Source organism: Phyllobates terribilis, unplaced genomic scaffold (genome assembly GCF_046119375.1).
Source record: "Phyllobates terribilis strain yellow unplaced genomic scaffold, ASM4611937v1 Scaffold_1__5_contigs__length_1240528914, whole genome shotgun sequence".
NCBI lineage: Eukaryota > Metazoa > Chordata > Amphibia > Anura > Dendrobatidae > Phyllobates > Phyllobates terribilis.
The window spans coordinates 15,541,461-15,554,262 of record NW_027362761.1 but is presented as its reverse complement, the minus strand read 5'-3'; the positions used below and the strand labels follow the sequence as shown (position 1 = coordinate 15,554,262).

Genomic DNA, 12,802 nt, shown 5'->3' with positions numbered 1-12,802 from the left:
TTAACATGTGCTCCAGCATGTAAATCACCGGAATAGTCATGCTGATAATGGCATCGTCAGCACTAAACATCTTCGTCGCCATTTCAAAACTGTGCAGAAGGGTGCATAGGTCCCTGATCTGAGACCACTCCTCCAGCGTGATATGCCCCACCTCTGGATCTTGCTGCCCCAGGCTATACGTCAGAACGTATTGCACCAGGGATTGTCGGTGCTGCCACAGTCGCTGCAACATGTGCAGAGTTGAATTCCACCGGGTAGGCACATCGCATTTTAGCCGGTGAAGTGGCAGGCCCAACGACTTCTGTAGAGATGTAAGTCACTGAGCTGCGGGATGCGAACGGCGGAAGTGAGCACACAGCAACCGTGCCCTCTGCAGAAGGCCATCTAGTCCGAGATAGTGGGCTAAAAATTGCTGGACAACCAGGTTCAACACGTGAGCCAAACAAGGCACGTGTGTAACATTGCCCCGGTGAAGGGCCGCACCCAAGTTTGCAGCATTGTCGCACACGGCCTTCCCTGGTTTCAGGTCCAGTGGAGACAACCATTCATGAAACTGGTTCTCCAGAGCTGACCACAACTCCTCAGCTGTGTGACTCACATTTCCCAGACATTTCAAAGTAAAAACCGCCTGATGACGTTGAGCCCTGCTGCCAGCATAGTAAGGAGGTGTGCAGGATCCCTTCTGCGCAGTTAGAAAGCTTGTGACATGACCAGACAGGCTTTGGGTGCAGGTGGAGGACCGAGAGGAGGTTGAGGAGGCAGAAGCAGTGGAGGAACTTCGAGATAAAGAGGATTGACGCACAACTCGTGGGGACGGCAAGACTTGGACAGCAGCCCCTTGTCCTGCTGTCACCATAGTTACCCAGTGCCCAGTCAGCGACATGTAACGCCCCTGTCCATGCCTACTCGTCCAAGTGTCTGTGGTGAAATGCACCCTGTCACACACAGAGTTTCTCAAAGAAGCGGTGATGTTGTGTGTGACATGATGGTGGAGCGCAGGCCCACCTTTCTTTGAGAAGTATTGCCGACTGGGCATCTGGTACTGGGGCACTGCGACAGACATAAGGTCTCAAAAATCCTCTGTGTCCACCAGGCGGAAAGGCAGCATTTCTGTAGCCAAGAGCTTGCAGATGGTGAAATTCAACCTCTTAGCTTTCTCATGGCTAGGAGGAAATGGTCTTTTACTTGTCCACATCTGAGGGGACCGAGGGCTGGCTGTTGTGCTTAGACAGGGTTGAGAAGGGTGTCCCCGGCAAACTGCCGGTCTGTGAGGAAGATGCAGGCGGACATGTTAGGTTGCCTTGATCCAAAGGTGGTGCTATCGATGCCGGACAGCGCTGAATACCAGCTGGTGTTTCCACCTCCAAAGAAAATGATGACCTGCCAATCACGCTGGCTGTTGCGGGTAAAGAGGTGGCAGGTCTGCGTCCCAAAACAAGTGTGACTGCTGTCCCCCCAGTCACAGAGGATGAAGAGGCCGCGGATGCACAAGATGTGGCAGACGGTGGTTGGCCCGGCCGGCTAGGCCGCATTGTAGCACAGTGAGCTTCATATCCATGTGCCGGTTCATGCATGAAGTACTCAAACTATGTATTTTTTGGCCTCTACTTAGCTTTTGCTGACAAATGCTACAGATAACACGAGTTTTGTCATTCTTATCGATCTGAAAAAATGCCCAGGCTATGCAAGGCTTAGCACCCATGCAACCTGAAGAGCCACCACGACTTGTGGTCAGAGGCAGAGTTGTGTTTGAGGATGCAGTTGTTGTGCTTCCAGTACTACGTCTCTGTCCAGGAAGGCGCAACCTGACCTCGTCGTCACTAGCATCCTCCTCCACGTCCTCTGCTGACCTCATCTCTTGGCTGACTGTGGGTTGACAATAAGTGGGATCTCCAACCTCATCATCATCACCCTGTGCGTTATCACACCCGTCGTCCTCAGAGCCAACCTGTTCCTGCCCTGACAAAAAACTAAAGTTGTCGCTCCAATCAGGTATTTGAGTCTCATCATCGTCTTCCTCATTGTCTCCACCAACAGGAGTTACAGTTTGGGAATGAGGGTCTACATTATGGTCAGAACCTTCTGCGTCTGGTCCTGGATCCGACTCATAAAGATTCTGGGCATCAGTGCAGATCATTTCCTCGTCTGGATTCACAGAAGCTCTGGAGCCGACCTCTGATTCCCAGGCTATAGTATGAGTATACAGCTCTGCAGACTCAACCATCTGTTATACCCCATACTCAGACGGGCAGCTGGAGACTTGGGAGCTGTGAGGAAGCAAGTGCGATTGGGGTGACACCTCAGAGGACTGGAGTATTTGTGATGTTGAAGTTGAGGTGGAGGAGAGCCCACTTAAAGGAGCACTTGATATCCGTTGAAGCACCTGCTGTTTTTGTGCCTCATCTGGAAAGTCACACACACTGCTACAAGCCGAAATATTTTTTCAGAGCTAGATGCAGATAAAAATTATATTGAATTTGCAACCTGGTGGAGGTTAGTATAGATGGACTAATAGAACAAGTCCCACACACTGCTACAAGCCGAAATATTTTTTCAGAGCTAGATGCAGAAAAAAATTATATTGAATTTGCAACCTGGTGGAGGTTAGTATAGATGGACTAATAGAACAAGTCTCACACACTGCTACAAGCCGAAATATTTTTTCAGAGCTAGATGCAGAAAAAAATTATATTGAATTTGCAACCTGGTGGAGGTTAGTATAGATGGACTAATAGAACAAGTCCCACACACTGCTACAAGCCGAAATATTTTTTCAGAGCTAGATGCAGAAAAAAATTATATTGAATTTGCAACCTGGTGGAGGTTAGTATAGATGGACTAATAGAACAAGTCCCACACACTGCTACAAGCCGAAATATTTTTTCAGAGCTAGATGCAGATAAAAATTATATTGAATTTGCAACCTGGTGGAGGTTAGAATAGATGGACTAATAGAACAAGTCCCACACACTGCTACAAGCCAAAATATTTTTTTCAGAGCTAGATGCAGATGAAAATTATATTGAATTTGCAACCTGGTGGAGTTTAGTATAGATGGACTAATAGAACAAATCACACACACTGCTACAAGCTGAAATATTTTTTCAGAGCTAGATGCAGAAAAAAATTATATTGAATTTGCAACCTGGTGGAGGTTAGTATAGATGGACTAATAGAACAAGTCCCACACACTGCTACAAGCCAAAATATTTTTTCAGAGCTAGATGCAGAAAAAAATTATATTGAATTTGCAACCTGGTGGAGGTTAGTATAGATGGACTAATAGAACAAGTCCCACACACTGCTACAAGCCGAAAGTTTTTTTCAGAGCTAGATGCAGAAAAAATTATATTGAATTTGCAACCTGGTGGAGGTTAGTATAGATGGACTAATAGAACAAGTCCCACACACTGCTACAAGCCGAAATATTTTTTCAGAGCTAGATGCAGAAAAAAATTATATTGAATTTGCAACTTGGTGGAGGTTAGTATAGATGGACTAATAGAACAAGTCCCACACACTGCTACAAGCCGAAATATTTTTTCAGAGCTAGATGCAGAAAAAAATTATATTGAATTTGCAACCTGGTGGAGGTTAGTATAGATGGACTAATAGAACAAGTCCCACACACTGCTACAAGCCAAAATATTTTTTCAGAGCTAGATGCAGATAAAAATTATATTGAATTTTCAACCTGGTGGAGGTTAGTATAGATGGACTAATAGAACCAGTCCCACACACTGCTACAAGCCGAAATATTTTTTCAGAGCTAGATGCAGATGAAAATTATATTGAATTTGCAACCTGGTGGAGGTTAGTATAGATGGACTAATAGAACAAGTCCCACACACTGCTACAAGCCGAAATATTTTTTCAGAGCTAGATGCAGAAAAAAATTATATTGAATTTGCAACCTGGTGGAGGTTAGTATAGATGGACTAATAGATCAAGTCCCACACACTGCTACAAGCCGAAATATTTTGTCAGAGCTAGATGCAGAAAAAAATTATATTGAATTTGCAACCTGGTGGAAGTTAGTATAGATGGACTAATAGAACAAGTCACACACAGTGCTACAAGCCAAAATATTTTTTCAGAGCTAGATGCAGAAAAAAATTATACTGAATTTGCAACCTGGTGGAGGTTAGTATAGATGGACTAATAGAACAAGTCCCACACACTGCTACAAGCCAAAATATTTTTTCAGAGCTAGATGCAGCAAAAAATTATATTGAATTTGCAACCTGGTGGTGGTTAGTATAGATGGACTAATAGAACAAGTCCCACACACTGCTACAAGCCGAAATATTTTTTTCAGAGCTAGATGCAGCAAAAAATGATATTGAATTTGCAACCTGGTGGAGGTTAGTATAGATGGACTAATAGAACAAGTCCCACACACTGCTACAAGCCGAAATATTTTTTCAGAGCTAGATGCAGATAAAAATTATATTGAATTTGCAACCTGGTGGAGGTTAGTATAGATGGACTAATAGAATGATGCTATGCCCAAAAGGTTTTACTTCACTAGGTGCAGTAAAAAAAATTTGTATTCTATACACAGGTGGTGTAGCTTGCAACACAGATAGGCTACTCCACTGACTAACACACACTGCAAGAGGCCAAAAAGGATTTGCTTTGATAGATTTAGCCAAATGCTGTGAAAAAAACTTGCACAGCACTGGCACAGACCTGCCTGGCAAAAAGTGATAGGAACTGATGTAACCTAGCCCTCAAAAGGACTGCAATTACAATTAGTCTTTACTCCCAACCTATCTATTTAAGAGCACAGACCTGCCTGATAAAAGTCGTAGGAAATGATGTAACCTAGTCCTCAAAAGGACTGCAATCACAACTATTCCCTACTCCCAAGCTATCTGTAGATTTGTGCGAAAATTGGCTTGAAATTAACAAAGTATAGCGCACACAGCAACAGCGGTGCCGTCTAACACGCAGCTGCAGCAGTGAGAAAATGGTGGTGACGGGGAAAATGGCTGGGTCTTATAGGGCAAGGACATGTGACATACACTGCCAATGACACATGCCCTTGCTTGTGTGAAAAAAAGCAGTTCGCTCCGTGTGTGCGCTGCTGATAGGCTGACAGATTGCACCTCCCCACTGTAAATGCGGGAAAGAGAAAAAAAAATGGAGATCTTCATTGTTCCTGCAGAGATCCATCCCCTGCCCCTCCCCCCGCCCCGATGTACACTCAAACTGCGTATTAACATTAATTTTCAGCATTACTGAGAAAAAATCTATCTAGTTATGATTTTGGTGCACGAACAGTTATCGAGCATAACCTCGAACAGCCGAATTTTTTTTCAAATTGTTCGTGTTCGCTGAACGGCTCGAACACCGCCCAAAACAGCTCGAATTTGATATTGGCGAACAGTTCGAGTCGAACACCGCTCATCTCTATCAATGACATGCCTGCAATAGTGACTTGACCAGGATGTTATGTTGAGGCTGTGTGTTACAGGTCTGTACCCTTCTGGCGTATAGCCCAGCACAAGTGATGATGGGAAATGTAGTCAGTAGGGAGCAGAGGATCCTGAAGAGGAAGTGATGGCTGTGACAACAGAGCTGTTGCCAGGGCACAGGAAGTGAACCAGAAAGGCATAAAACAACATGAAAATTGGCTGAAAAGGTATATGGTGTTCTTTAGAGTCATATCCTTAGATATTTATGGCAAAACCAGTAACTGAGTAAATTTAGTGGACAACGCCTTTAACCCCTTCACGACCTTGGACGTATCCATATGTCTTGGCTGGGAAGGGGTTCCCGACCTAGGACGTATGGATCACCGCCAGGTATTCAGCTAACATGTCAAGAGTGGTGCCCGCCCCGCCCCCAGCTGTTTAACCCCCTAAATGCTGCTTTCAATATCGATTGCAGCATTTAGAAGGCAGGGACAGGAAGGTGGCTTCCTCTCCCCTCTGATCGGCGCCTCCGCAACGTCATTGTGAGGGTTCAATCATCGCTTTGGTGACCCGAGGTCATCATGATGACATTTGAGTCACCAGGCTACGGAAAGCCTATTAGACCATGCTCAGAGCATAGTCTAGGCAGCTTCTCACAGTGCAGCACTGACAGGTAAAAAGCATTGCAATGCTGGTGCAGTGGTCCCATAGAGTGACTAAGTAAAAAAGTAAAAAAAGAATTGTAAAATATTTTAAAAAAATAAATAAATAGAAAAAAAAAATATATATATATATATATATATATATATATATATATATATATGTAAATATATTATACCCAGAAATACGTATTTTTATGTTAAAAAGAAAAATTAACAAAAAAAGTACACGTTTGGAATTGCTGCATCCGGAACGACCCGACCTATAAAACTATCACACAAGTTAACTCCGTCCGTGAGCACCGTAAACAAAATAAATAAAAACGAGGCTAAAAACTATGCTTTTTCATCATACTGCCGAACAAAAACTGAAATGAAACGTGATCAAAAAGCCGTATGTAAATAAAAATGGTATTGCTGAAAACACCATCTAGTTCCACAAAAAACAATCCACCATACAGCTTCAAAGGAAAAATAAAAAAGTTATAGCTCTCAGAATAAAGCAATGAAAAAATAATTATTTTTCTATAAAATAGTTTTTGTGTAGTAGCGCCAAAACATAAAAAAAGTATAAGTATAAGTATTGTCCTGTTGAAAAAGTATTTTTCAACAGGACAATGTCCCCAAACACACCTCCAGGCTGTGTAAGGGCTATTTGACCAAGAAGGAGAGTGATAGGGTGCTACTCCAGATGACCTGGCCTCCACAGTCACCAGACCTGAACCCAATCGAGATGGTTTGGGGTGAGCTGGACCACAGAGTGAAGGCAAAAGGGCCAAGTAGTGCTAAGCATCTCTAGGAACTCCTTCAAGATTGTTGGAAGACCATTTCCGGTGACTATCTCTTGAAGCTCATCAAGAGAATGCCAAGAGTGTGCAAAGCAGTCATCAAAGGAAAAGGTTGCTACTTTGAAAAACCTAGAATATAAGACATATTTTCAGTTGTTTCACACTTTTTTGTTAAGTATATAATTCCACATGTGTTAATTCATAGTTTTGATGCCTTCAGTGTGAATGTACAATTTTCATAGTCATGAAAATACAGAAAAATCTTTAAATGAGAAGGTGTGTCCAAACTTTTGGTCTGTACTGTGTACTGCATGTGAGACGGTGTAAAAACATAAATAAAACCAATTCTTCACCTGCTGTTGATTTGTTCATTCTGCCTCCCAAAGATCCAATAAGGCTCGGCTCACATTTATCCTGCGCTCTATGCTGAGCGTCTACAATGGGGTTTCAGTGTAAATCACTGAAATACGTGATTCAGATGGAACCCCCGGTGGAAGATTCCCTATAATAAGGTAGATGGAGGCACTGTGGACGCCGTCTGACCTGTGATCCAGCAGTGTCGGTCTTTTTAAGCGTGCATTAAAGTCAACGACAATTTTGTGCAGTTCTGAAAAGAAGGACAATACTGAACAGAATCCAGATGAGGCCAAGAGTAACTCTGATGCCTCATTATAGTGAAAGGATCACTCAAGGGTATCATCTGAATTAACGTCATTCATAGATTTAGATGGAAACCCCAATGTAAGTGCTCAGCATAGAGCGCAGGAAAAATGTGATCCCAAAATGTTATGTAAAATGTTCAGGACAAACGCTTCCAATCAATCCCCCCTCACGTCGGTCATCTGTTAATGGAAATATAGTGAGCTTCAAAGTTACTGGTATTACAAAGGCTCTGGAAAAGATAAATGTCTCCTCCCCTACAATGTCAATAGCAGATTTGCTATTTTCACTCAGTAACATCCACTGCTGCTTGCTTCTGGAAAATACCCATGGCGTAAAATCATCATTACACCTGTATATAAATTCCCAAAGGGGTATGATTTCCAAAATGGGGTCAAGCATTGTAGCTAAGCAGTACTGTACAGCCACATATGGGGTTTTTCTAGGTTCAGTGGAAATTGTGTGAGAAATTTTGGTGCCTTACCCATTTACCCATGGAAAAATTTTAAATCTGAGGCTAAAACAAAGTATTTGTGGTAAAAATTTAATAATTTTTTTCTTCACTGCTTAATTGTATAAAATTCTGTGACACACCTGTGGTGTCAATATGATCACTGCACCCTTAGGTGAATTAATTGAGAAGTGTAGTATGTACAATGGGGTCACTTATAGGGGATTCTGCTGTTCTAGCACCTCAGGGGCTCTTCCAGTGGGTCATGGCACCCACAGACCATAACAGTAAAATCTGCGCTATAATACGGCGCTCCTTCCCTTCTGAGGTTTGCACTGTGCCTGAAAAGTTTTTCCCGATTACATGTAGTGTATCGGCGCACTCGGGAGAAATTTCACAACTAACTGAGGGGTCAGTTTTTTCCTATTAGCCCTTATAAAAATTAAAAACTTGGGACTGAAACAACATTTTAGTGGCAACAATGTAATTATTCCTTCTTCACCGCCCAATAGTATAACATTTTGTGAGGAACATGTGGTGTCAACAAGCTCACTGTAATATGAGATCACTTATGGGGGTTTTCTGCTGTTCTTGCACCTCAGGGGCTCTGCCAATATGCCCAAACAGCAGTTTTCCCCCACATATGGGGTGTCGACGTACTCAGGAAAAATTGTGCAACAAATTTTAGGGTCCATTTTCTCCTGTTATCCTTGTGAAAATAAAAAAAAATTGGGGCTAAAATAACATTTTTGTGAAAAAAAGTGATATACAAAGTTATATTGCGGTACTGTGTTAGCCAGAAAAATCAATGTAAATACTTTTATGCCCAAAAATGACAAAAGTATTCTCGGAGTGATACCTTTATTGGCTAACCAGAAAAAAAATATATATATATGCAAGCTTTCAGAGCACAGAGGCTCCTTTTTCAGGCAATATATTAGGAGCACACACCTTAAAAGGTTCTTAAAAGGATAAAATTGCAAAGTGCTCTGAAAAAAACAACTTTGCAATTTACCTCTTTTATTAAAAATCTTCCACGTTCTCAAGAACAGAGGATTTGTAATTCTATAGCTTACAATTCATTGCCTAGGTTACCTTATGCTTAGAGCCTGCAACTGGCACTTTGAAACTGCTCAGTTCCTGTCCCTGTCCCCCCCCCCCCCCGTGCTTCTCCAATGCTGCCGAGGCAAAGAAGCCTGCACTGTTGGTCTGAACTGCTCCTGAGAGCAGAGTTAGAACACTCCTTTAATTAGTTTGGCACATACTTGGCTATACTTGCCTAGAGGTTTCAGTTTTAATAAATCCACACTTAGCATAACCCACTTGCCTTGACATTTTTTAAGAGTTTCTAGAAGGGAAAAAAGTCACTAATTTTGGCAAGCATCATATTTGCACAAACAGATTCATAATAAGTCTCCTCTGTAGTATTACAATGAAGAAATTCAATTAAAAAGTGAACTAGCCAGTATGTCAAAGAATGTATCAAAACTAATATCAAACAAGCAAACTGTATATGGTATACAGTGTCGAATTAGGGTTCCTTAAGCACAGAAGTGGAAAAGAACCTGAAAGCCAAACCCACATCTATAAAAAAACATGTTTTGGTTACAATCATTTTAACTGCTTGCAATCTTTGTTGCTAACATTGTGCATAATGGGTATATTGGTAGTTTCATAGGTTATTTAAAATATTTGGATTTGAGAGTCCTCAGTGGTTGATACCTTTTAATGGCTAACTGAAAAGATAGTAACAAATTGCAAGCTTTCGAGACTACTCGGGTCTCTTCATCAGGCATGGTATAACATGAAATCTGAAGAGTCACATATTTATACACAATAGGGCACAGAAAAAATGCAATAGATGAGACAATTGACCCAAAGCAGAACTTTGAGTATAGGAGAGGGGACAAGATAAATATTCCCAAATTCACATCAGGATTACAAGATCCCAGGTACTTTAAGCTGCATCGCATCTAATGTAGTGTATTTAATTATATGTACCAAATGTACAGCTGGGGGTCTGTATGTAGGGGAGACAGGGCAAAAACTTAGGACAAGGATGAATCATCATCGCCATACAATAAAAGAAGAAAAAATAGATCTACCTGTGGCCAAGCATTTTTATCTCCCTGATCACAACATCACGGACATGAAATTACTGGTATTAAAAGGTAATTTCAAATCTCAGAGAAACAGAAAAGTCTGGGAATATAAACTTATTACATCCTTAAACACACTCAATTCTGGCATGAATGTATCGCATGGATTTATGTCATTCTACATCAACTAAGGAATGTGCACTCCAGACCTGTGGGGTCATCACAAAACTCACCAGACCTCAATCACCGAACAATAAAACTTTCACAGTCCTTATCTATCAACTGCTCCAATATTTACGGCCACAGCTGTTTATCCCCTCTCCTATACGCAAAGTTCCGCTTCGTGTCAATTGTCTCATCTATTGTTTTTTTTCTGTGTCCTATTGTGTATAAATATGTGACTCTTCAGATTTCATGTTATACTATGCCTGATGAAGAGGCCTGAGTAGTCTTGAAAGCTTGCAATTTGTTACTATCTTTTCAATTAGCCATTAAATGGTATCAACCACTGAGGACTCTCAAATCTAAATATTTTTCTATCTACTGGCTAACACGATACAAAAATATATAGGTTATTTATGAATCATCTTAGAAGAAATAGACCCAAGTGAAAGTGGTTGGTTTGAAAGTGAACTTCAAATGGGGTTTGTCTTCAGCTTGATCATTGGGGTCCATTATTGTGATAGGGCCAGGGACTCAAACCACATAGGGATCTCCTGATGCACTGATGGGCCAGGCCAGCCCTAATGGTGTAGAAATCATTGCATCTTGTGTAATGAGATTAAGGCATAAACATTTCTGTATTGTTGATCTTGCAGATGTACTTTAACTCCATCATATCGGACAGTACAAAGCTTCTGAAGCCACTGCTGGTTTTCTCCTTTTCCATTGCTGCTGGAGTATGTGGCTTAACTCAGATCACCCAGTATCGTAGTCATCCAGTGGATGTCTATGCAGGGTTTCTTATTGGAGCAGGAATAGCTGCCTATTTGGTGAGTACATTCCTAATACTTGTTATATCATTGTATAGGCAAATCAGACACAATCATGCAGAGTTTAAGAGAAAGTGGCACATGTAGTAATATTAGTAAATGTGCCCAATGTGTATTACAGTGTATGCACATTTTCTGAATAGATACTGTTTGCATATTCAGTTTATTTTTCTAACCCTATCAATAAAAACAAGTTCACAATATTACACTGAAGACAAGAATAGTTAAAACATGGCACTTTTTTATTGTAGACATTTCGATTTTTTTTCTATGTTATGTATGTGTGCTTCATGACAGCTGTAACAAATAGGAGTTAATGGACAGAAAAATGTACTTTAGGTGTGCTCACACAGCCGTAGATTCTCTCATGCGAGAGAATCAGGCGGATTATGCTAGTGACACTCGGATCAAACTCTGCTAGAGTTCGATCTAAGTGTCAGCTTAGTGTTATCCGAGAATCGGAGCACAAGTGCAGGGAAGATGGAGCGCTTAATTTCTCCATTTTCTCCATTCTACGAGTCCTTAGAAATCGGACTGCACTCAGATGTCATCAGAGTATAGTCAGATGATTTCCACGAACCCATAGACTATTATAGTATGCGGCGATTTTATTCTCATGCCCAATTGGCATAAGTAAAACAGCGCTCGTCGGCACTGCTCCAGAGTATAATATTGGGCTAAGCGCTATCCGACAAAATATCGGATATCACTCGGCCATGTTATACGCTTGTGTGAGCGAGCCCTAACTGTCATTCACATTAAAATAAAAGTCAGCCAAATCATTGGTTTTCTGTGAGACCGGTCAGCTGTCGTGTGTTTGGGGGCTTTGATTTTCAATCTCCAATCTTGTTGTTTCCAGGGAAGGTAAGACTCGACGATTGGTATCTGGAAGCAGATTACTCCTCTCTTCCCAACCTGAGCATGCATTTATATCATGTATATGGGAAGTTTGTCAGGAACAGCTGTTCAGCCAGCTACTGCTGAAATATGGGCACCTTAAAGCTATTCATACCATAGGACACAAGTGGAGAAAAATGGCTGATTTTGACCATTTCAGGTAGATGAGATAGAGTACAACCACTGCCTATAGAGATCAAGAAATAACATTGGGGGGGGGGGGGGGCGAACAGAGTTCTGATTATGCTCATAGTGTGTTTTTATTATCTAGGCCACCAGCAGGACAATAGAGATGACTCCATCCCAAGGGAAGGCTAAAAAAATTGCAAAAAAAACATTTAAGAATATTTTTATGTAAACTGTTTTTTTAAATCACAAGCTAAATTTAGAAAGGATCCCTTTAATTGAGTTGGGCATTTTTCAGTGTTTCTTTTCACTTCTTTTAATAGAAGGGATGGTGCACTGCGACTCAACATGGACCTTGCTGTTGTTACACAGCAAGAAATGTCTGCAACAAAAACAAGATCTTTTGTTAATCCCTATTCTGAGGATTTTTGCTTTGTAAATATCTTCCACTGTCATACCCTATACTAATGTCATTGCCAGAACTACTATATATAGCATGTGAATGCTGTATTAACCTTTGTAGAAGCAGCAGACAGCAATGCCCTGCATGTGCAACATGCTGTGTACACTGTTGGTGCACACTGTCTACTGACAATATACACTGCTCAAAAAAATAAAGGGAACACTCAAATAACACATCCTAGATCTGAATGAATGAAATATTCTCATTGAATACTTTGTTCTGTACAAAGGTGAATGTGCTGACAACA

The 12,802-nt window shown here is 41.3% G+C and overlaps 1 protein-coding gene across 1 annotated transcript in view; it reads left to right on the top strand.

Moving 5' to 3' along the window:
* PLPPR3 (phospholipid phosphatase related 3) overlaps positions 1 to 12,802 on the top strand; it is a 183,032-nt gene that overhangs the window by 149,285 nt on the left and 20,945 nt on the right. The window contains exon 7 of the mRNA XM_073655184.1: positions 10,896 to 11,069. Within this exon, the coding sequence (XP_073511285.1) occupies positions 10,896 to 11,069 (174 nt within the window). The remainder of the gene's footprint in view (positions 1 to 10,895; positions 11,070 to 12,802) is intronic.